Source organism: Haemorhous mexicanus, chromosome 1, assembly GCF_027477595.1.
Source record: "Haemorhous mexicanus isolate bHaeMex1 chromosome 1, bHaeMex1.pri, whole genome shotgun sequence".
In the NCBI taxonomy this organism is placed as follows: domain Eukaryota; kingdom Metazoa; phylum Chordata; class Aves; order Passeriformes; family Fringillidae; genus Haemorhous; species Haemorhous mexicanus.
In genome coordinates this window covers 23,371,130-23,397,074 of record NC_082341.1, presented here as the reverse complement: position 1 = coordinate 23,397,074, position 25,945 = coordinate 23,371,130, and the positions used below count along the sequence as shown (strand labels likewise).

The 25,945-nt window shown below is 35.2% G+C and overlaps 1 protein-coding gene across 6 annotated transcripts in view; it reads right to left on the bottom strand.

Annotated features, from left to right (window-relative positions):
• Positions 1–25,945, bottom strand: part of AKAP9 (A-kinase anchoring protein 9) — a 106,185-nt gene that overhangs the window by 32,346 nt on the left and 47,894 nt on the right. For 5 of the 6 annotated variants that reach the window (XM_059843028.1, XM_059843037.1, XM_059843047.1 and 2 more), the window contains 15 exons: positions 24,920–25,133; positions 24,062–24,141; positions 22,281–22,416; positions 21,729–21,850; positions 21,110–21,215; positions 20,379–20,577; positions 19,752–19,848; positions 18,800–18,892; positions 17,055–17,426; positions 16,244–16,474; positions 14,521–14,661; positions 13,890–13,993; positions 12,955–13,160; positions 6,128–6,339; positions 1,860–2,022 (listed from right to left, as the gene is read on the bottom strand). In XM_059843028.1, the coding sequence (XP_059699011.1) occupies positions 1,860–2,022; positions 6,128–6,339; positions 12,955–13,160; positions 13,890–13,993; positions 14,521–14,661; positions 16,244–16,474; positions 17,055–17,426; positions 18,800–18,892; positions 19,752–19,848; positions 20,379–20,577; positions 21,110–21,215; positions 21,729–21,850; positions 22,281–22,416; positions 24,062–24,141; positions 24,920–25,133 (2,476 nt within the window). Of the gene's footprint in view, positions 1–1,859; positions 2,023–3,946; positions 4,672–6,127; positions 6,340–12,954; positions 13,161–13,889; positions 13,994–14,520; positions 14,662–16,243; positions 16,475–17,054; positions 17,427–18,799; positions 18,893–19,751; positions 19,849–20,378; positions 20,578–21,109; positions 21,216–21,728; positions 21,851–22,280; positions 22,417–24,061; positions 24,142–24,919; positions 25,134–25,945 lie in introns of those variants that run through there. The other variant, XM_059843075.1, reaches the window with a different exon arrangement.

The window sequence follows — 25,945 nt, the reverse complement described above, 5'->3', positions numbered from 1 at the left end:
TAAGGAACTCAATAAAAGAATGTAGTTTGTCAGAGTATGCTTATAACTCGGTTCAATGGGCAGAAATCAAATAAAAAGAGTTCTATGACATCTTTGTTTTGTTATATCAACACCAACAAAAGAAGGTGCCAGTCATTTGAAAGTGCATTGATATCAAATGCACTTAACTTACAACTGTGCAATATATTTATCAAAGGCTAACACTAACATCTAATTCTCTCTCATATTCTGGAACTGTTCATGAACCAAATCAACAAACCATTGTGTTCTAAGATATTAGGCATTTTTACTTTATTTTATTGAAGATTTGTGAATAAAATTGCTATCAAGACAAATTCATTATCCTCCAAAGAAAGCAGCAACATATAGCTGCCTACATTATGAAATTCTTCAATATTAAGCATTTTGTAACTCCATCTGTGTCAGAATATAAATTCTTAGTCATTTATATCTTGTGGAAGAGTTCATATCTTCATATTTTTGCACCATGTTAAGATGTGTTCTAAACAATCTTTTTTTACTCTTAATTTATTCTTGAAAAAAAACCACCAGTAGTAATGCCTATTTCAGATTTTAATCTATTCCCTCTGAAATAAATTTTCATCCCTTCTGCTAAAGCTACTGAATGTGCAGTAGCTAAAGTTACTGAATTGTTGCAGCCAGTACTGCTGTTGCTGATAAACAACAATTATGCTGTATGAACTGACAGGCCATCAACTGTCCCTCACACCACGTTTTAGACACATGGCTTAGAAATCTGCACTGCTTTTCAGCTCATGTGTGTCCCAGCTATTAATAGCATGTGAAATCATGATGGATTATCCGTCTGTGTAAAAAGAAGAGGAAGTCTGGCAGGGTAGCATTCTCCAGGAGTAACATTTGACTATCAAACTTCACTCTATGCTCCCACTTTGAAACAGAGAAGTCTGCTGAGCTTCAAAACTATCAAAAATATCTTTCTGCTTACTACTACAGAGATCCCATCTATGGAGCAGATGCTTTTTGCATATTTTCCAGATGCTAATCAGATATAATGACAGAAATGTTGGGCGGCTACAAAACATTGACCTATCAAAACAAGAGAACAAATTAAGTGTCTGCCAGATTTGAACATATTTTCCTGATATCACAAGAGATTATTAGATTTCCCCTGTTCTAAGATGCTATAATTTTTAATTGCTTCCTTAATGCAGTTGCAAATACACTTTTTAAAAGATCACGTCAAACAGTGCAAACTGAAACATATCACCACTGTATTATCACATTCAGAATAAAGATTCTGTGTCAAGGTCAAGAGGCAGCAGACACAAACTGAAATACAAGAAACTGCACTTCAACATATGAAAATAAGTTTGGCATTTTTTCCTTTCCCCTCATTGATGCTAGTTGGACACTGAACAGCCACTTAGAGAGGCTGTGGATATTCAAAACCTGAAAGAGGGTCCTAGGCAAGCTGCTCTACCTGACTTTGCTTCGAGCAAGGGGCAGGAATAGTTGATCTTCAGAGGCACCTTCCAGCCACAACTATTTATGATTTTAAGCTGTTAACATTTAAGCTTGTCTGCACAAACATGTTATGATGAAATAAATTAATTTTGAGGATCCAAACATATACACAATCTATTATTTTTAACATTGTCATGCATATTTTCAGACAGTAAGTGAGTCAAAACTGGAAAACAGAATCACAGTGTGGTTCATGTTGGTAGGGACCTCCAAAGGTCATCATGACCATAATTATCCAGAAGGCTGATAACATTCCAAAATTTACAAAGAAATTGATCAAATTTGCAATTTCTTTACCCAATTAATATGGAAGTAGGTGCAAAGTCCAACAACTCATAAAAAAAGCTACTAACCTTCAGCTTTGCTAAGCTCCAAAGCCAACTGCTCTCTGGCTTTGGTTTCCTCATTGAGACGATCTTGTAGCTCTTCCTGATACCTGATAAATTCTGTGGCCTCTTGTTGCTTCTTGAAGGACTCTCGCATGAGTTCTGTCTGAGTAATTTTAGCATGTTCAAGCTATCACAGGAAAAAAAATTACTGAAATCAGATAAACACCAAATCTATCACTCCTATTTAATTCACAGTTTCTCTACAGTGTGATGGGAAGCCTCACATAACTTCACTAAACATTTGATAAAATCTTTATTGAACACTCTTTTGCAGAGTACAAGATGAAGAGTGACTTATAAAAGTCTAAGCAAACAGACTTTGTCAGTACAGTGAACTCCATGAGCCACCTGGCTAAATCCGTGTCTTTGTTCCGGTAATTCCTGATTTATGAGTTTACACTAGATTCACCTTTGTTTACACGAGTTTTGAACTAAATAAGAGTAAGCAACCATTCACCATACACTTAGAATGGACAAAATACATTGTATAAAACTGGCAGAATCCTTATTATAAATTGACTGAAATGGTGCTTCTCCTCTTCTTCTCTTTAACGTGAAGATTGATGAGAACAGCAGGAAAATGTGAATTTTCAGAGTATTGAACATTTCAACCAACAAGGGAGTAAAGCAATGCTTCTTCCAACAGTGTCAACCTAGCAGAATTACTAATGATCTTTTTTATTCTTCACTTGTCTGGTGGGTTAATATTTAACATGTACTGACACGGAGGCAGCACAGTTTCACTGTGCCACTATCCTGAAGTACTGGAAAACCATGTCACGTGAAATTGCATATTTACAGTTTAGACATATCCAAAATTATAATTTCAAAACTAATTAAAATTAGAATTACAAAAGGAATACAATGCATAAAGATTAAACATTGTTAGAAGTTTTGATTACACAAAATGTTTTGGTTACACAAAACATATTTTTTGTTCCTTTGGTTTTTTGGTGTTTTATTTTTGGTTCTTTTTTTACTTTTTAATATTCTGGTTATTGACAGATATTTGAAAGATAGTAACATCTACACTTTCTATAAATTATTCTGTTTCTTGATTTCTTAAAATATAAAAGCTTTCTCACTAAGTCCTGCTGAGATCATGATTATGAGGAGTTTGCTTTAAAAGCTCAGAAAAATGGGTTAAGGAACGTTAAATAGAACAATGCACACAAAATTATCCACTTACACTTTGAAAAGAAAATCTGAGTCATCAATACATTCCTTTTTACAATACATTGAATTTAAATACTCAATTTCTTTTCTACAGTATTTCTTTTCAGGTGGGCATCATTAATATGTTCATGTTAATTATTTATTCTGATAAGAGTTAAAGAAAGATCTAAATACTGCAACTACCTGCACTAGTTTGAGATATTTTTAAAAATCACAGCACACCCTTCCTTTATCCTTATATTTTCAAGTGCTTAATGAAAGACCCACCTTGGATAAAAGGGAAACATATTATAGATTTACTGTACATAGACAACTGTAAAAGTGGCTTCCTGAAATGCATGAGATTTTTTGGTTAAAACTCACGACAGAAATTATTGTCCAGCTTTTTTCAGTAATAACAACACAAAGTATTGTTAAAAATATCACAGGACAAAACCAAAAAGAAGCACAAACACAAACACGATTTTTTAACACTAACAATTTCTCCACAGGATCGCTGAAAGCAAGCTGCCAGTTTGTGCTAGTTACTGTTACTAGTCAGTGCACCAAAGTTAAAGGGAACAACTTTGGCTGCAGTCTCTCCCCCATTCTGAATTACCCTCAGTGAGAAAAATGAAATGCAGTAACACTGAAGTTCTTTAAAACGAGATCTCAAATATCTGGAATTTAACATATTTCTGTGTCTCATAAATTTCTTGTGTTAGAAATGACCAGAGAATTGTATAATTAAGTGCCCACTTCAGTGTCCACTGAAAACTGACTAGGAAAAGGGCCTCTCAGCAGTACAATTTTAACAATAGAGACAAGTTTATATAATTTTTTACGGTATTCTTTTCTATTTAAGCTTAATTTCTTTAAAACACTTGTATACTTACTGAATAGGGAGGTGTAGGCAATGAGATTTTAGAGACAACTTTCAAAATGTGCCCATTTTTTTTGTGGCTGAAGTGAAAAATTGAAGTATTTACAACTACAGAATTATTCTCATCCAAGTGTTCAGTGAAAGGAAAAGGATATGGCAAAGGCACACGAGATTCAACCTCATATGTATCTTCTTCTTGGCCTTCAGTCCACAAACTACTAAACAGATTAGATGCCCAATAGGTGCGGTAAGAATCCATTCCAAAAAATATTGCTCTTGCTGTCTTCTCAACCGTCCCGTGGGTAGTTTGCACTAGCTAGGCTGGCTTTAGAAATTTCTGACAGGAATTTGTAACAGAACACGTGTGTTTAACAGTCTGAAGACACATATCAGCACAGTCAGAGACAAACCTACTCAGAATCAGTAGGAAGCCTCAGATCACTTATCAAGCAGAGTAATTCAGGGGTGGATTAATCCCAAACAAAGAGGAACACGAAAACTTCATATGGTCACTCCTAAAAAAGTCCTTCTTCGAGAATTTTCACATCAAAAAGCAACAGAAATCTTCCATAGCAAATGGCAAGTAATTCCCAAGGCAAGGAAGCAGAATTTTCTTCTACCTGCACAGGAACGCTGCAGCAGACAAGCAAGCTAACAAAACTGAAACTAAAAATTTTCCAACTCCACTATGGCAAATGAAAGAAAAATACAGCTATGTCATTATTTGCATTAATTCTTGTTGCTGGAGTTAATTCAACAGGAAGAACTTTCTCAAGCTCTGCTAGTTTAAAGGCTTCCTGCTAGTATCTCCCAACTGAAAGAGTTCAGGGGAGTGGCCCAGTTTATTTACCTATACATAACACCAGCAGGTGGAATTTGAATTAATACACCCACTGTATGCCTTGCCTCAAGTTTCAAACTGCACTTCAGGTCTGAAAGTCTTTGTTCAGACAGGTCTCATACAGCTACTTTGAAGATTTTGCCAGATTTTCTCTGACTCTTTAAAGTTTATTTGAAGAAATGGGTACATGTCTGTATGCAAAACACAACTGATTAGAGGAAAGGTTAAAATCTTTTCTGCCCGTAACCAGTTTTAGATTATAAAATATTGCACACTGGAAAAAAATAAAGGATTCAGTTTCTGAATATTTAAAAATAATTTTCAAGTCACTTTTATATCCATGGTATATACAAGAACTGTATATAATCCAATAAGCAGACATTGCAAAGCAGACAAACTTGAGAAGTCCTTTTACAGAACAGCCAGAGAGGTGTCAATATTCATACTGTGAGAAAATGTGTAATCAGAGGGATTTTTTTATTAACTTAAGGAAAAAAAAAAAGCCAAACATATGTGATCATCAGGGATAAATCCATCTCTGTATAATGGGTATTACTGAAGAAAATGTGTCTGTGTGTGTTTGAGCCATAACTCTTGCTGGTATTGGCAAAGTCTCAGCTACAAAGCTATGAAGGAAAATACTTTGACACCTTCAAATTGCAATGTACACAATCTAAAAGTAGAGCACATGAAAAAAGTAGTGTGATTTGAACTGACCTAGGTATTTGGTTCCTATTTCAGTTAACAAGGAAGTACTCCAGACAGCAACTAGCATCCCACCATAGAAAGTACTCCGATAGCAAACTGCCTCTTTTCTGGATTCTACTCCTGAATCACATACCTCACATAAATGCTGGAGCGCAGACTCATTTTCTGATAGTAAGGTGGATATGTGCTTAACTGGCCATGTTTAAATCAGTTGGAAGAGACAGCAGGAGAGCTCCACCTTTTTAGTCAATAGACTAAAATGTTTGTCAAGAGAACTAGACATAGCTCCCCTCAATCCTCCTCTTCACAAGCTCTATGTGCTCTGACAACTCCCGTCTCATCTCTCAGCTGTAGCAGAATGCAGATGATCCATATGAGTAATGAAAGATTGCCCTACATTGGTAAGAATGCCCAAATTCAGGCTTCCTCTGCAGACCAAAGCAGACTTCCAGCAGAAAGTAAATTCATTCAAGGAAGTCATGCTGGAGCAGTCTTTTTTTGGGTGGAGGCACCTGAAGCATTGTTACAGCTGTCAAAGTGAATCTATGGGTTTTAGGCTTACAAAAATATAATTACAAGAAAAATAAAGAAAAAAGCCCAATTGAGACACAGAATTTAAAGTGCATCTCTATTAAATCACCCCACCTGATTTGAAGTTTCATTGATAGCTTCCAGAAGCTTTTCAACAGCCGCCTGCAGTCGAGAACTAATATTCAGAATGAGCTCTTCATTTTCGGGATCTATTTCCATCCCACTTTCTGCAAGATGTTGGCTCAGCAGTCCTTCACCTGCTGTTCCTGACCACATGTTAATATCATCATCTCCCATACTACTTCCATGATATAAGGAGCAGGACTCTGAGGAAAAAAAAAAAAGTTACCCTTTCAGACAGACTCTTAGCAATTGCAAACATGAAAAGCTGTGCAACTCAGTTACAATAAGAAAGACATATCCAAAAATGATTAAAATATTCATCTTAGTCACAAAAACAGAAAGGGAAAAACTGCATACTAAAATTCACACAAACAAGATAAACAATGTGTTAATTAAAAAGAAGCAGAAGTGCAAGAGAAAAGGAGATATTAACAGACAATATTTTAGACATACTTTCAGTATGTCAAGGGGCTCTGATGCTCATCTTTGAACTTTTGTTACCATCAGTAACCCTTACTACTTAGAATAACTTGCAATAATACTTGCAAGATTGTCTTTAAAATACGAATCAGTTTAAAAACCCCAAACAAAACCAACACCAGACTGTCAGTCCCTGTTTCACCAACATCCAATTATGTTACTATGCATTAACACAAAACTGTTCAAGTCAGTGAATCAAACTCAAGTGAGTAAAAGGAAAGGCATGCATGCAACTCAGCTTCTTAGCACAAACAGACTAGAATACAGAACAACAATATTCAGCATGGTTATTAGTGAACTGAAAATTTACTAAAATGGGCAGCTGAACAAATCAAGCACAGTGCAGCAGGACTGTTCCTGCTGCTGGGCCACCTGGCACCTGACTGCTTCTCAATCTTCCTGAGGTCTGATTCCATTTAAGGACATTATCCATTCTTTCTGAAAAGCCAGACACACAAGGTTTGCCTATGGTATTAGGCTGATAGCAATTCTTCTAAAAAACAGCAAATTTGCCATATTTAGAATTCAAGCAATGCAAGTGAAAGCAAAGTCTTGAGATGTTTTAAAATCACACTTTTGGTATGAAAGAACAATACAGTAGGTATATCGTGACAGCTGAAACTATTGTTGATAAAGTCTTTTAAAAATAAAGAAGTGTTATGCCCTTAGACTGACAGTTCTGAAATGTCAGAAATAAATGCTATTGTGGAGAGTTTTTTAAATGACAATTTATTTAAATGAAGTATATTTCTGGAATATATTTAAAGTAAATATTTTGGTATGGTGCAATTTTTTAACAATTAGATGTTTTTGCTTAGGATTTTCTCAAAAATGTCTTATTTTTCAGGAAAAGCATTATGACTAAATGAATTAAGAATACTCAATGCCTGTTTAGCAATGAAGTTTCAATACAGGGTTATCTTTGAATTCAAGTTCCTGGTTACTCTACGAATTGTGACTGCTGAACTAGAACAGTTTGTTTAGCTACAGAAATTGAATTGAAATTACAACAGGTCAATCTCACAAACTGCCTTTAAAAATGTAGTTAGCTTTTGTTGGTTTTGCCTCCTAACCAGGCAGGCAAATAATATTGGCAGGCATATAATAATATGAGCACTCTTGTTGATTTTGTTTGAACCTATCAAGCAAGTCAGATTCTAGTTTGAGGTTTGTTTTTAGCTTTTTTGTAACAAGCTGCAACATGATTAACCACCTGGTGTACTTAATATACATTCCTACCTGCAGGTATTCTGACAATAATATCTGCAGCCATATATATGACCCATAGACAACAAACTAATCTGTAGTGATTTTAATTAAGGAAGGTTTCACTTTGTTTACTTTTCTCTTAAAATTGCTGAGATTTTTCAAATGCAGATGCATTTAGTGGTTTTTTTCTTCTAGTTGTATTATTACTGTTTCATATCTCCTTTTAGATATGAGGGATATAATGTTACAAACTGTTTTCACACTCCAAAGGGAAAAAACAGAAGCACACTATATGCATGAACAGAACGAATAACCAGATGAACAGAAGATACATTCACATGGCACCTTTCATCTACACAGGATTTCAAAGCACTTTTGAGTATTGCACTTTGGAATGGCGGCAGTCTAACTCCTGTAGTGGAATCACCCTAGCAGTGGCTGACAGCCATTTTCTGCCAGCCCTCTAAGTATTTGCAATGGGTTTATAGACCATAAAAGCTTTCCCACAACACCCTAACATTCCAACCCCCTGCAGTATAAGGAAGGCTGCAAAATTAACAATTTCACTTTTCATATTCTATAGCATTTTGATATCTTATCACCCAAATTTGGGCTGCGTTTGGGTGTTTCAAAATATATCAATAGTGATGCAGAAGCTTTAATATCCTCAGAGTAGAAAGGACCTTCATTTGAGATGGATATCGAGCAGCATAAATATTTCCAAATGCTGTGCCAAAATATTGGTTAAAGACTGAGTTGAAGGGAAATAGACTCCCTACTGAGCCACCAACACACTTACTGCAGCACCTGATGCTCTTTGGAGGCCACCCATCTTAAGAACTGACCAGGTAAGACCCTGCTTAGCTTCAGAGATCTCACAAAATAAAAGCTCACAGTACAGTAGCACAGCTATAAACAAGATAAAACAATGACATATTAGTTATTGCACAAACTAATTCTTTCCTGATGTAGTACAAATAATCTCAGTAATGTTCCTGTTGTCCTTCTCAGGTTTAACCCATAATTCATGTCCTGTCACCCTTCCATTTCTGTAAATGATTTGCTTGTGAGGTACGTCTGAATTGTGCAATGATGATTGTGTGTAAAATACAAAAATAAAGATTATACAAAATGACCGCAGAAATGTGCAGTTGGTTGCAAAATCATATGAATTGTCTGTCTGGAAACTTCTGAAGAAAAACTTTAAAACACTGATGGCAGCTCAGAATGTAAATTTTAAAAGCCAGGTTCAGAATATGTCTTTTACATTAATAATGTCACTAATATTATTATTGCTTCTCGCCAGTGACCGGAACAGTACCAATGGGCCTCCACAAACTCCTAACAAGAGTTAAGACTCCTGTTTTGTATATGACAATTCTTTTGTAATTTGCTTCTATTACTTCTTGATAAATACAAAATAAATTTACATTAAAACTTCATTTTGTTATATGAAATATCTCAAAACAAAACATCATAATTTGCCTGAAACTATAACTATAAAAAATGAGGAAAGAAAGAGTGAGCTGTCACCAAAAGTCTAATTTGGCACATGGAAACTTTAGTAGTCTCAAAGACATCAAAAAAACCCCAACAAGTATCAAATGCAAAAAAAACTTGTGATAATTCTGTTCATACAATGGGGTTGGCAACCTAACTGATAAAAGCAGACAAACATATTATGATTCCTACAAAGTGGAACTTAAGACCACAAAATCACATTAAATGTCTTCCTAAGTGTGCAGTAAAAGTCTCTGTATCTTTTTCCCCTCAAAATGGTCTTAGTACAAAGCAGCTTGGTACAGCATCTTTCCACACAATTTTCAGTAGTGGAAACAAGAAATAGAAACATTGCCCAGTCTCATTAATCACCCTAGCAGCTTAATGCTAATTCCCATTTTGTTAATCCTTATATGGCTGTTCATTCTCCCACCCTAACAGAACTAAATCAAATTCCACTGTCCTGTAATTCTGTTTTTCAGTCAATACAAAATAACAAATATAACATAACTGACTTAAGTAAAACTATCATCTCTTTGTGTAAACTCCCTCCTGGTAATGAAGGGGGAAAAAAAAAAAAAATCAACCAAAGAAACAAAGGTTTATATTGTTTCCTTTGCCATGGAGCATGCAGTTCAGCACATCAGATGTCACGGCCCGCTAAATCTTAAGAAAAGTGCTCAATTATAGAGTGCTTGCTCAGAAGTTTCAGATACAGAAGTTGTTTATGAGCTGCCAAGTGACATTTATGAAGCAATACATATTTTGCATCATGTAGAACCAGTATCTCAGTTTACTCCTGGGATTCCTCTTAGGAATTGAGCTTAGGGGTTACAAGTTGAAAACAAAAAAATCAGTCTTGTGGCAGCACAGTGTTTAGCTATTTACTGCCTTTTTTCCTGGTACACTGCTCAGAAATAAGGAGCTCAGAAGGCAAGAGGGTTTAACAGTCAAGGAATGCCACAACCTTGCAGGCTTCTCCAGAGCAACCTGCATTACTGCAGTCCCTCTAGCCAAGCAAACTCACCAGATTACTGAGCACAAATGCCATTCCAATGATATGTTTTATGGCTGAAATTTGAACTTTACTCACTCTTCTAGAAATAAAATCCTGTGCTTGCAGATAACCTAGTCAATGTCCCTCTATAAATGCACTCTATAAATCAGGTGTGGTTATAAGCATATGATTTTAATGATTCAGTTTTTAAAAATGCTGTAACTCAGCAAAAACAGTAAGCTGAGTTTTGCTTGTCAATAGATATGGAATATGCTCAGAAGGTCAGAGAGAATTCCCTTCAAGTAGCACATTACTTTACTACTTTATTATTAGATTAGATTTTTATTGGTATAAATTTATTCCTACAGATTCCCTAACTAATTAAAAAGGAAGATCTGTTTGCCTGGGTACTAGAAAATACAATAACATGCACAGTTTAAAAATAACCCTACATTGTCTATATATTTCTAACTTCTATAAAATAATGGGGAAAAATTTCAAAACCTGTCCTCTCAAGCCATTTAAGTGTTAGTTTAGAATATGAATAACAAGAATCCCATGGCTGAAACACTAACAGAACTAGTAATCTAATTCCATTTGAAGAATGATCAAATATTTCAGCTGGTGAAACAGTACAACTATTACTATGGCTGCATGACCCGAGTGGCAGAAAGGATGCTCCAGTACCACTTTGAGAGCAAAAAAGGAGAACTGTGAATACAGCCCCAGAGATACATTACAAACCATACATTCAGCCATTATAACTACTGTAAGCTTAGCTCTTCTTTAATTTTCACTTTTTACTCTGGTTATTCCTTCCTTCACTATTATTTCTGAATGTAAGGAAACATGCAAAAAGGATACTGGAGTAAACAACTGCTAGGTGGGCAGCTTGAATGCTGCTCTGTACCAAGGAGGGGCATTACAAGAACAGACACTTCTTTTCTTAGAGGAGAGTGAAACCTTAAACACCTCTGCAAAGTAACTAATAGCAAACACATTCTGTCACTAACAGAATGGAATTGAGCTTTTTTTCTACCTGAAGAGACTCCTCTTTCATCAGAAGGCTTCACAAGAAATTAGCAAATCATTCCAATCACAGGGCATGTTGTGTGTTTAGACAGTAGCATTAAGAAAGCCAAATAAGTAAAAATGACAAAAAGATATTTTTGAACTGTGTTTTGCTACATATATGTAATGCATTAAGAATTGTTAATGACAATAATTAGTGACACTTACAAATATAAACACTGATAAGCAGGAGCGGGCAAAAAGTGAATGTACCAAAAAATAAGATCAGAAGCTTAGTTATCCAATCTGCTCTTTGAGGAAAAAAGCAAAGCCTCAAAAGCCTGAAGTTTGAAAAGACAATTTTTCCCACAACTAAATACAGTTATATGTATAGAAAATAAAAGTTACTTTTTTAAAAAATGAAACAGAAGTACAAGAAAAAATCTACTGTTAACTTGAAAACTTCAGAAATTGTTAGACTACAACTTTATACATGTCATTGCAGATAACCTTTTGAGTGATCAACTGAAGATGTGTCTGTGCTACAAACTCATGCAACCCTTCTTAACTTGCCCCGAGGCTTAATGTGACCTATATTTAAAGCCAGATGGAATCAATAACATGAAATAATCTACATTTTGAAAGAAAGAGGTGAAGTTCACTTGCATTTACCAGTTGTATTATTATCCTGTAATAGACACCTTCTTAATACTGAAATGCATTATTTGACTTTCAGTTCTTTTTCTCCTTCCTAGTAGTTAAGATTCCAGCCAAATCTAGATGTATAATGTGTTTGAGGTTGAACTGATCTGTTGTTTGTTAGCTCCCCACCAAGATTCAGGATGCATGTGCACAACCTTAATGTACCTAAATGCCAGCACAATCAAGCACCTACTCTTGCCCAAAAGAGAAATGGACAGACACTAACCTAGTGCAGTCACAAGAAAATAAACAGAGCCCAGTAGAGTTCTTTGACACTGGTATGCAATTAACTATAACATCAAAATGCTCCTTCAGTCTTGTGCCAACTAGCACTCTTGGAAACAGCTGATGGGCAAGTGTTGGCAGTTGAGAAGTTCTTGGAACTGTGTCCAAAACTGGATTTGCATGCAAACACTTCTTTAGGAAGCTAATGAAGTCCATAAACACACATATACAGGCTTGCCCCCTGCCAGCTGGGCCGCAGTGACCAGCAGCATACCTCTGTACTTTCAGTGCCCTGGTGGAGATACAGCCCTTGACATTAGTTCCCATTCCCCACATATACACAGGAGAGTGTAAGTGGTGCAATGTGCCATGGAGTTATGTTTCATTCTTTTTGCCTCCATCAACAGAAACTTTTTTTTTTTCTTGGCTTCTCAATCACTTTCCCATTCTGTTGCAGGCTTTGCAACAGGACCCTAGATGTGAGTTGTAACTGGCGTGGAGCATGACCCAAACAACTTCAGAAATGTTGTCTCCTAAGCAGAGATGTCATATGCATTCAAATGAAAAACAGGTTGTGGGGGTTTTTTCCTTAAAAAAAGTTTAATTTAAAATATCAAAGCTAAGAGTATTTAAATATATCATTAAAACATGCAAATGATACTTCTTATGAAATATAAAACTATACAATCAGTACCTTTTTCATACCCTACACGGATGCAGGGTTTTATTGACTCCTCGGTCTCAGTGTCCCAACCAGCTTGTTTGGAAGCCTGGACTTTCCCAGACCGGTCCAGTATCCCAAGAACATGCTGACCAATTGTCTCTTCCATTGCTGCAGTTGTCTTCCCAACTTCTAAAAGAATCTTCATGAGTTTTTCATTAGCCTTCTGAAAAACATGCCTGCAAGACAGAAACTAATCAATCCTCTGATCTTTCCTTTATTTCCAAGTGGGTTGTAGCCTTTAATACACCCTTGCAACCAAAGAAGATTTGCAACTGAAATAACAAAATTAAGATTTCTTTTTTAAGGCTAAACCCTACATCATATAAATACTAAATACGCATTTGTGTTAAAAGTCAGTTCTTTTCACAAAATATGTAAAAAGTCAAAGTATTTATCACTATTTCTATTTTTACCTTGGCATTTTATCTAGTTATTCTTTTATAGCAGAGGTCTGCTTTCACCTGGTATTCATTATAAAATTAGTCCTTTCTCAAAATGACAGTTAAGAAAATTGTCCCTCTACACATATCAAAAACTTTAAAGAATAGTCCACTGGTATTATAAAATAAAACAATCATACTAATGTAAACTTAATTCACATATGTACATACAATATGTATATAAATATGTCTATAAATAATGTTTATGATTCAACATGTGTAATACAAAATATATAGTAAAATAGGCTAAGATTTGTCTCATCCCCTATAACATTACATTCTTAGGCTTCATAAAAAATATGATACTATTTAACCTAAAATACATAAACTTACAAATATGGTTTTCTAGAACAAAATGTGCACATTATCATCAGTCAGAATAAAGCTTATAAATATTATTACTCTAACAGCAAAAACATGATTATCAAAATTTAAGAAGAATATTTTCTTAACAGTTCTAAGCACCTTTCTTTAGAAAGAAGAGCTGAAGGTGTTTCATCAGGCTTTCTTCCCCCATCTTCATGCTCAAAGAGCTGCTCTCTCACATCGTTTGGGTTTTCATTTTCATTCTGATTAAGTTTTGGCAGAGGGAGAGAAAATAAAAAGGACAGGAATCCTGTCATGTCAGAATCAACATATTCTTATATATGGCAGGATATGAAATTGTCATTTCCTTTTTAGTACTTCTGCACCAAATTACAAATCATGTAATACTCTTACTATGTGGAAAAAAATATTAAAAAAAACAAACCAGGAAATCCAAGGCAGGACCAATTAGAAGGAACTTTGTTATACTGATTAAGCAGCTGCTGTACTTTCTGTTTGTGTTGCTATAGCAATATGAAAAAGTGAGTTTACTTAAGGAAATAGCTGTAGTAATCATCCCCACCTTCAAGCTGTTCAACCAGCTTCTGTTTACCTGAATTCAAAAAGCTATGTTTACCACTATCACCTCTTGAATCTTACCGCTGCTCTGCTCCAGCAATACCCAACATTGTTTAGGAAAATATATTACACAGAACGAGTAACAGCCAACAGGAATCTCTTACTGGCTTTACATGCCACGGTTGCCCAGAAAGTCAAAGTCCATATTTACCTCTGTCTGCGTGCTGCTGTTTTGTAACTCACAAAACAGCCTCTCTTTTCCGGGTCCAGAATGCTGTTTTAATGATTCCAGTTCTTCTAAAAGCATTCTCTCTCTCTCTGCAACCAGGCTGTCATTCTCCATCGAGACACGCTAAGAAAGAAGTGTTATAGAGGCTCACACAGTTTTTTAAGCTTCTGAGTCAAGTGAGTCCTGTCACTTCTAATTCTTTACAGACACTGAACAATGAAATTTCAGTCTGTCTTGTTAAATCATTACAAAAACACTGAAAGCTCTATAGAAAGGAATACAGCTAAAAAATACTTAAACCTTCCTTAAGATTTTCATACCATTTTTAAGCTCTTTAGGAAGTAAAATGGTCACAATGCAAACTGGAGGGAATTTCTGAATATTACATGCTGTAACATGTTTTGCACAAGAAAAAAATATAATAATACTTATTTCATAAAAACCCTACACACATTCTCTTTTAGAAGACCTAGAAGTGTTCATGGCTTAAACACAATGCATACATTAGTATGCAGTTCTTATGAACATACATACTAAAAACCCAGCAGCCTAAGTTCTACTCAGTGATTTTTATCTGTTACAGGAATTTGCAACCCTGACAAAGATGCAGTTACAAACTGGGAAAAAAAAGGTAAAAGGAGAAAGTATGCATATATCAAAAGAAAAGATTATCAGGATAAATTATTCTAGGACACCTTCAAAACAGCTAGGAGAGACAGCTGATGTTGCTGGAAAGGATTCCAAACATAAAAGTGACGGGCTTTCTAGATTCCAGAACTCCATGAGCCCAAACTTAAACAGCAGAACTAGGTTTGGAAAAAGCTCTGAAGCTCCACTCTACAGTGACAGCAAATAATTCTAGCATTCACTGATTACTAGCTTCATGTGCATTTTGGTAATGCACTTCACTGTTGAAATTAAATCAGAGCAAGATATATTGTTCTGGATTATTTTTACTTTGTCTTTCAGTGGAAGGGATCCGTGAAAGACATGTCTATAAATGACATTATTTTTGTATTATTATTAATTAAGATAAGCTAATGAGTTTCATTAGCACACCTACTGTAGGCTTTGAATAGATATGGAGTGACAGCAAGTTAAGTTTGAAAAGGCAAAGAAACATTGATGTTTCCCACCAAACCCTACAGATATTGTTTCATTCTCAAAGTTGGTTAAGGACTTATCTCCCAGAACTGGGGAAAAAACCCCCAAAATATCAAAACACATTGTTGCAGGAAGCCACTGATACTGTTCAAATCAGAATGATGAAAAATTAAGAATTTTATAGTATTTCTAGTCATGGCTGGTGGCTTCACTGATGTAAATGGCTACTAGCCTGCATCCTACGCAGGGCCATGCATCTGGAAGGTGGCACGATCGGCAGGGCATCCACAATCACTCTCTTCTGGCTGCTGTGCAGCACCGCAGGTTTGCTCCATGTTTACAGAAGTCTAAATCAATCCATCACAGCCTGAGCTTTGATTAAAGAAATATGTCTTCTATACATATTTGCATATATGGGTTTGTATGTACACACACACATAGAAAAAGGTATGTGTGTGTGCACAAGTGTGTATGCATGCACATGATAAATGTGTGCATGCCTCTCTCTCTCTCTACATAGATATAAACGCATAAATATGAATCTGCCTGGTGGTGCTCCTTTGTTAACCCGTATTAACTCACTGGCTGAATTCTGTATTACCTCAGCTAATTGCACCTTAAGACTCTCCAGCTCAGCTAGGAGTTGATCTTGACTTTCCCTCTGACGCTCCATTTGCTGCATGTGGCCCTGTCTCAGTAACTCAGTGGCCTGCTGGTGCTCCTGGTACTGCCGCACGAGCTCCTGCCGCATGTCCTCCAAGCGCTCCTCGTACAGCAGCAGCTGGCTGGATGTGGCTGTGGCTGTGGCCGGGGCCACCACCTCACTGGAGAGCTGAAACAGAGCAACTACTTTAGCATCTTATTCTCAACAACTGGTCCTAGAATATGTTTAAATATAAATTTCAGAAAATGCTTTCATAAATGAAAGTAGCTGGAATGAAAGCATCATCGTGTGGCCTGCTTCTTGGACAGTCCAGGCATAGAATTATTCTCCATTTAAAAAGGATCATTTTTTTCCAATAACTCTAAACAGTATTAACTTTCATGCTTTTTACGACTCCCTTTTATCATATTTATTTTAGCTTGGCCCCACCCCATGTTTGTGAAATGCTTACTATATGCTTTACATCACTTCAATACTTTTTGTGCTGATATCTTTTATCACAAGAGACTCAAACTGTTTAAGCACTATTTTTAGTCTATTCTTTGTATAAATACTAAAAAATAACCTAATTTACAAAAAGTCTTTAAACAATTTATTGTCTGCAATATAGCTGGCATCATATTCCCTTCCTCAGGCATAGCACACAGGAAAGAAGGGTAGATAATTCTGGTCTGAAGTTGTCAACTCTTTGAAAGGGAAAAGGAAATATTTAAATGGAATTTTCGTCTTAATTTTTTTTAACACTTACTGGTGTTTCTTCGGCTGTAAGACCTTTGCTATGGGAAAGAAGTTCTTCAGAAATTACTGACTTCTGTATTGTCTGTCCTAATATGCAATCAGGACTGCTATTAGAATGAAGCTGTTCTCCAAGTGAATTGATCTCTCCAGACTCTTCACTGAGCTCTTTGCTAAGTGATTTCAATCCTTCTTCATTCCTGCTGCCTTTTCCAGTTACTTTCCTAATAAGGTTGTCAACCTCTTCCTCACTGTGCTGCTTCTTAATTCCAAAATGTATTCTCTCTGGACGTACAGTCTGCGTTGGTGCTTCTTCTTCCTTCTGCCTAGCAATTCCTGACAATTCAGTCTGTTTGGCAAATGCTACACTCATTGACACAATAACCTGAAAATATAAGAGAAGTCTACATTAGTTTATGCTTCACAGCATCTCCTAGTACTGAAGAAATCTCATAGATGACCATCAACAATAAAAATGTAAGTATCAAAAGTTCCCAGAGGAAAACAAACAGATAAAGATATCTTTAAAGATTGACAAGATATCTAGGACAAAGATAGCTTGTCAATCTTGAAAATGGTCATGTCTTAAAATACAGACACACTGTATTTAAGGTAGTTTAATGAACTACAATGCTGCTTTCAGTTACAATAGAATATTTAGCATGGAAATATCAAAGCGGTTTTTTTTTAAAAAAAGATCCTATTAGATGATTTCAGAAAGTGCTGACAAACAGACTTAAGAGCAGCTGTGCTAAGCTGTCTCTATCTAGCCAAGCATCCTGTGCAAAAGTTTGACTGACATGCAATTTTGGGCTGTATAAAGAAAGCATTGCCATGTGCTTGATACTTAGCACAGGAATTTTACTTAACCAGAAAGAAACTACTGGCACTAACTAGCTGCAGTTATAGTTACAACTGGCTGGTAACTTTTGTGTTGCTCAGTATCTCTAATACAAATAAATCTCTTTTCTCATGTGAGTAATTCTAATCTAGATTTAGAATACAATGATTTATAGCATAAGATACAAAAAGTGTGAAACAATAGTATAATAAATCCAGAATTGTTACACCTGAAAACACCAAACTCTTCCTTTCCAGAAAATGTGAGTTTGTCTTTTGAACTTAAACTGATCCTAACCAAAGCAGCATTTTTTCCTCATAAAGAAGGGTTTTCTTGGCAGCAGATGAGAGAGTATTTTTTTTTTTTACTCTGCAAAAAAGTGGAAACTTTTTTGAAAAGCAGAAAGTTAAGTAAATCCACATATATACTCTACCTATAAAATCTTACTTTTACTTTTCATGTTTTAGTCACCAGATTGAAAGAAAAACAATGCATTTCACACAACATATTAAAATGTACAATAAAATATTATGAGAAATAATATTAAGTGCAAAAGTCTTTTGAACTGACCTGCTGATAAGCCTATGGTAACAAGAAATACACTCCAAGTATTTTTAAAATAAATTCTAGTGCAGAATATGATAGCATGTTGTCTATTTCCTTTGAAGTTTTAATTACAACTACAACCCATATGAAGAGAAATTATGAGTTAGGAATAGGAAAGATAGTTAAGAAAACCCAAAATATTCCAGAATTTTTAAGACTTTTCAATTCAGAAGTTAAATGAAACTATTCCTTGTAAATAAATCATACAAAAGTTAGCATATGCTACAGCAATTGCCGAAATAGTTGAAAAAGACAAATAAAAATGACAGATTTTTTAAACATATTTTAAAGTAATAAAATAAAAGGAAAACCTTTGCTACTTCTTCTTCCAATCTTTCTTGATACTGCTTTTGGAGCAATTGAACAACATCCAAATCATTCTGCATTTCCATCTCCCTACCAAGCTGTAAGAAAAACATGAAATCTCAGATAATATATTTGTGATTTTACTTCTTTAGTTTCAAGTTTAAATCTGGCAAGAGATTTTTTTCTCGGAATTAGGTTTTGTTCATCTCATACAAATCACGTAATTTTGTACCACAACACAGAGGAACTGGGTAGAACACTTTGCCTGGTTTCTGCTTCAAAATGAATTTTAAAAGTTAAGTTTGCAACAACTCTCCTTCCAGCACTATCTGAGATGTTAAATGCAGTGAAACCAGGTCAGTAAGCACAGAATCACAGAACAAAACAATGTTACTATTTTGCAAAAGGCAGAGGTTTTGAGCCAGATTTCCAGCACTCCTAGGGCAGGAATCCACGGGGTCTTTCCCATTTGCACTTGGTCTCTTAAAATCTTTGGGGTTACTTTTCCAAAATTTCTCCTAAACTGTGTAGCAGGTATGGCAGAAGTCCTGGTATTTCACTTAAATTGCTCCTTTCATAACTCGTGTTTAAAAAAAGTCACAATACTTTAAAAGTTTCCTGAAGAAATCTCAGAATTTGAACACTAATTCTCTCCCACTTTAGTAAGAAGCAGCCAACTGAAACGTCTCATTTCAGAGATAAAATAAATGTAAACCCAGCATCGATAAAGCAAGTTTTCTTGATCATAATTCCCATATATGTTTTTCAGAAAAATATATTGCCCCTAACATGGACTGTCTAATACTTAGTACTAATAATTAGTACAATACTAAGACAATAACTACCTGACTCTATTAAATATTAGTCCATAATTCACTTTAATGTAAGAAGCCAAAGCAAAGCATATAAATTATGTCACGCTTATATATATTAGCTATCAACTGAGTTAGATCATACCTCTAATGCTTTATCTGTTTTTTTCTGATGAAGATTTTCTGTGCACTTCACTTTCCTGAAGACTTCTTTTAACTTTCTTTCTGAATCGGTGGATACACTAGAAAGGTACAAAAAGCAGAGAGAGGAAATAATAATTTAAAAAAAACCAGTATTTTGCCCACTTGGTGAAAACCAGAATGTGTTAACTGGACCTAAACTTCACCACAAACTTTAGAATTATCTATCATTCTAGAAAATAATTAATTTGAGTCAACTACATCTACACAAGATATCTTTAGATGTGAAGGATAGTGCCTGGAGTTTTGAAGACTAAATGTGGTCTACTGAGTTGAAGTTTTGAAATTGCTGCTATAAAGCTCATATATATGAAATTACTTTTATACATTATTCCATTTATGAAATCTTCCTCTAGTAGCTATAAATGCTGCACTACTTAATTTGCAATGTTTATGTCATTTCTTTGTAAGACTCTTAACAACTCTTGAAGGAACAAAACTACAGCAGAGCAGTATGTTTATAAAGAATTGCTCCAATTCTGAAGCAGAACACAGAGCTTGACACAAATGGTTATTTGAAACACTTCTTGAATGAGTGTGAAGTTATAAGCGTTGAAAAACTGATGAATACCTTGTGTGGTCAGAGGACACCCCAGCCATCTGAAGCTTCTCCTGCAGAAGGACAAGCTCTGTAGTGTACCTCTCTTGACTTTCTCTCAGCTGCTGCTGGAAATAGGACCGGAGGTGTTCCAGTTCTTGAGCATGCTGCTCCTCAAGTTGTTTTTTAAGGTTCCCTATCTCCTTTGAACAGTATTCTTGAATTGTAGGATCTGTATATAGGTTGTGTGAGGGAGGGGGTGAGAAGGACAGACAGACAGAAAGAAAAAGAAAGAAAGAAAAAACAAAAGAAACAAAGCACAAACCAAAGAAAGAACGGAAAAAAGAGCAAACAAAAGTAGGAAAGAATGAAAGAATGAAAGAACGAAAGAAACTATTTTAACTTCTTCACAAATATTTAGCAGTGACTGAATAATTAACGTAGTTTAAAAAAATTTCTGACATCCTGTCAACTACTTTTCTGTAACAAAGAATGATAACCTAATCTTCCATTTTGCAAAATAATATTTGATATGGGTAACAAATTGTTACTGTGGAAAACTAAAAAGTACTAAACCAAAAACGTATCACGGAATCTACTTCTGAAAGAATTTACAGAATTAAGAAAATCAGAGTATTGTACTGCAAAATCAGAAAAAATCTCTTACGCTCTAGCAAGATATAAATCAGTTAAAATTAAAAGTCATTGTCTTTTCTTTCTCTCTGAATATACATACATTAAAAACAGCATATACATCTTTTTACCCATTAGATTCTGTGAAGGAGTCTGCAAACTTTCCTTTCCTATTTCCATATGGATAGGTTCCTCTTCTTTCCTCCTTTCTGAAGAAGACACCCTTGGTTCCTTGACCTAAATAATAACCAAGTAAATGCAATTAGCAACAATTTGTCTAGTAATAGCACAAAAATATTATATCCAGTGCTGCATTCCCAGTGTGAAAGGGAAACGGACATACTGGCAGGAGTCCAGCAGAGAGTAACAAAGGAGATAGGAGGCTTGGAGCATTTGTTGTACTAGGAGAGGTGAAGAGCTGGGCATGTATAACCTGAAGAAGGCAAAGCTGCCCACAGGGCTTGTGAAGTATCAAAATTCAGCTGGACACAGTCCTTGGCAATCTTTCCTAGCTGACACTGCTTTGGGTGAGGGGCTGGGTTAGATGAACTCCAGAGGTGCCTCCTAACCTCAACCAGTCCACAATTCTGTGACATGGACAGCAGCCTTCTCCATTTTCTCAAATCACCGCTTTGCTCTGCCACTCAACCAGGATACACATATTTTCAAACACTTCCTCAGTCATCCAGAAGGAATTCATGCAACAGAGAAAATTCAAATGCTCATATACTCTATGCTATTAAAGTTTACCTGTTTACACTCCGCCATCAGCTGTGTTTGAAGTGCCTTCAGCCTGCTGTACTCTTCCATTATCTTCTGGAGAAGTGCATCCATACGCTCTTGCACAGTTAAATTACACAAAGAACCAGGGACTTTAAAAAAAGAAAATTAAAATTTTACCATAAATTTTAAGACAAGTGATTTGTTCACAAGTTCTGCCCTGAAGAACTGTCTGATAAACATTACAAAATACTGAAACAAGTGAAGTCCTTCCAGATTTTGAACACATTTTTGTATGTATTGATACACATGCATTTTTTTGGTAGGATTGCTAGCTTCTTCTACAAAAGGAGGAAGAGGAAGAGAAAAACCCCCAAATTTTTTTCCACCAATATCCATGAAAATGAAAACAGCGTAAGAAAATATCTGCAACAAAAATAAAGTGCTTCAGAATAATGAGGAAATCTCTAAACCAGCTATTAAAGCACATGTATTAGTACTTGAAAAAGTAATGGCGTAACTGCCAGTCTGAAATACTTTAAATAAGTACTTTTAACCAGCAAGGTAGTACAAAGTCATTACCTTGAGCTTGATCTCTGTGTACTGGTAATTCCACACTCAATTTTTCTTTTACATCAGGTTTACAGAAAATTTCCTGTTCCCTATCAACAGCTTCTACAGCAGCTGAAGAATGTTCATTCTGACTGCCACACAAAACCTGCATAAAAAATCAAGCAAAGTGAAAAGTAAACAATTTATTATTATTTTATCAATCACAATTCATAAAGAAAACAAGAAAAACAGGAGAAAGTTGTATTTTGTGAGCATTAACTTCTGTGAAAATGATGGCATAAATGTTCTGTTGAATCCTAAGAATTCCACCTAGACAATCTTTAAAACTCCTGATAAAAGAAACAGTATGAAAAGACTTTTCAGCTAAAGCATAAATGCATATGTTTCCAAATCAGTATTTAATTTGGAATTGCCAAGTATTAAAATCTTGCAGAGAATAGCCTTCTTTAGTAATATGGAAAGCAACTTTACATTTTAAATGTCTCATTCTCATAAGCTGCAATTTTACTTAAAAGAGGAATTCCTTAAAGCAGAAATTTTTATCTTTTTATGGATTACAGCTCATCTTGTTCTTTAAGTGCTGAAGAAATCAGATAAAAGGGAATGGCATAAAAAAGCAAGTAATGAACAGAATACGCTATGTTTGTTGGTGCTATGGGGTCAGCAGAACACTGCTGTATTCACAATGGGCAGGCAAAGAGAAGATTTGTCCACATGGTTTCTGAAGGTGATACTTGAAAAGAAACTGCTTGCTCAAAGCACAGTGGGATTCTTTATTTAAAGATTTTGTACTCAACACAAAACAAATTCAACTTAGAAAAGTAAAGCCATAATTTCTCCAACAGCTCTGCAAAAGTATCATACAAACAGGCAGCATTTTTCACACTGTGAAACAGCTCATGCCAAGCACTCTCATTTAGCTGCCACTTTCTGTGAGCTATGATGGAGTCCTGCTTAATCTCTCCTATGGTGGATCTCAAGTTAAAATTCTGCTATTTACTTTCTCAAAAAGGTATTGAAAAAAGTCCAGCAAAGAAGGAAAAAAAAAACCCCAAACCACAAACCCCATCCATTCAAAATATTTTAGATTTGAAAACTTACAATGAGTGACAAAAGCAGCTTAATTTATCTAGAAATAAGTCTACCAAGTAACTCGACTGATGGTCAAAAAGTACCTGTAATGGCCATCAATTACTGTTAATCTAGAAAAAAAAATATGCCAAAATATCATTACGGGTGGCTGATATTAGAATGAAGCCTAAATATAAGCTTCAATTTTTGACTGTAATATTTATTTATTAAAAACAATACAGACAGTAATTTTTTTAGATTGTCTGACACTTTATAATCTTTGAAAGATAAGCTGCAGCTAAGAAAAAATTTACTATCTTATTGCAGATATGAGAGGTGATGTCCTGTGCATCAAGACACTTGTGAGTGACATCAGACTCTTGAATCAAAAACATATATCCAGAAACAAAGAGAAAGGAAAAAAGAACTTAGAACCTAGTAGAGATGAGATCAACATTAGCTAGAAGAGTAGGACTATGTGTAAGACAAAAGACTCGTCTGGACAAGGACATAAGTTTAGGGGGAAAAAAAATACAAAACCACTTGCAATACTATTTTGGAAGCTCAAGTTCAGCAGTCTCTATTTTTGAGATCAATGCAAAGAGAAAAGCTGCAAAGAAAACCTGCAAAAATAATGTAGAAAAATATGATGACTCACTAACCATCATTTTTTGTTTTCCAAATTTTCATTTTGAAAAAGGCTTTTTGTTAAGTCTTACCTGAGCCAGCCTGGAACATTCCTCAGTGACAGCTTCATTCAGTTTTTCTATAAGTCTCTGTGTAGATTTCTCTTCATCATCTATGAATACAAATTATTCATATTATTTTTAAACACTAGATGAACAACAACTTTTCAAAGGTCTAATTTCCTGCCTCAGTGAGTCTGCCTCTTCAGCTTGAGGAAGGACACTTTTTTGTTCCTCTCTTTATTGTTACAACACATGGACAGTTTCAATTATCACAGTTGAGCTGCACATTCTAGAGGAGCAAGAGATAAGAAATGACTTTGTTTATTACTGACCTCCAGAGAGATAAAAGCATACAGATAACCAGTAGAGGGAAAAGAACTTGTGCAAAAAAATTAAACAAGGGCAAAACATGGTATAACAGAAAACCTGAGATAGAAAACCATCATGATAACATAAAAGCTCACTGAGGCAAAAAGGAGTACCAAAGTTTACCTAAAGTGTGCAGGGAGTCAATGCAGCAATGCAAAAAAAAGAGAAAAGAACAAGTCTAAAAATACTTTGCTGGTGAATTTGCTTATTATTTTACCTTCTAGATTAATCTACTATATTGTTCTTTACAAATAATTGAGCTAATATAAACAGCAAACAATGACTTGTAATACTTTTGATTCCTTATTTTTTATATCCTTTTTTTTCCCAGTAATAATTTACCTCAGTAATAGACTGCATTTACTGGGTAAACAATTTCTCAAAAAAAACCCCTTCAAAATATGATATAAAACAATTTATTGGACAGCTAGATGCACAAGCTCTTGTGCTTGTTTGGTTAGGGTTTTTTAAGGCAGTTTTTCATACAGAGCTTCATTCTCATAATTCTGGTCAAGTTACCTGCTTGTTGAAATTTCAGAGTCTGGAGCTCCAGCTGATGCATTCTTTTAAGATCAGTCATCTCTTGTATATGATTATGAACAAGTTCCTCTTTAAGACTGCAAAGTGCACTCTCTTTTTCTGCCTTCAAGGACTCACAAACCTGGTCTACATGAGCTGAATAAACCAGGGATAGACAAATCCGCTGTGCTTCCATTTGTAGTTGTAAATCAGTCTTTGAATATAAAGACACAATTTAAAAGAGTGAGAAACAAGAAAATAAAAAGGCCCATCTTTGGAAATTTCTGACATTAATAATGTGCTGAATGGAATGCTGCACATATGGTATGCATAAAGTAAATTTAAACATACATAGTTTGGAAAATTGAGTTTTAACAAAATAGTAAGACACTTCAACTTAGAATAAAAATCAAATTAAAATAAACAAAACTCAATATGCTTCAATTCCCATTTTGCAGCAATAAAATCCCAATGAATTCTAACCCTGAGAAGCAAGAGCAATATCATTATTAACAGACTAGTTAAGAAAGTGTACTCTAAACACAGAAAAAAGATTGCACAATTAGCAGACATTAAAAACATTGATTTTCAAGGCTTGTACTTCCAGTCTGCACTTTGGGGATGTTATTGCTAAAGAAAAAAGGTGTTTGGGATATGCCAACAGGGACCTACTTAGAGCAGAAGTTTGAAAAGGTTTTTAGACACCTCTGGACAATGAGTTTTAGTTGGATGGCAGGAAATTGTAAGACCCTTATCACAGCCTTAGAAAAAACAAATCAACCAATCAATCAAACAAACAAAAAAGCCTAAACCAGACCACCACAAAGCTAAAGCTGTTTTTTATAATCTCACAACTGTTTCCAATGTGGCTTTGCTTGCGATTTTATTTCTTAAGAAATGAATGAACTACAGTGCAATATTAAGGAGTTGGTGGCATTAGTTCACTGTTAGGTAGAATTTTATAAGATGAAAAAAAAATCTTAAAAAATAGTAGAAGTATGCTTAACATGTACTTCCACAGAACAC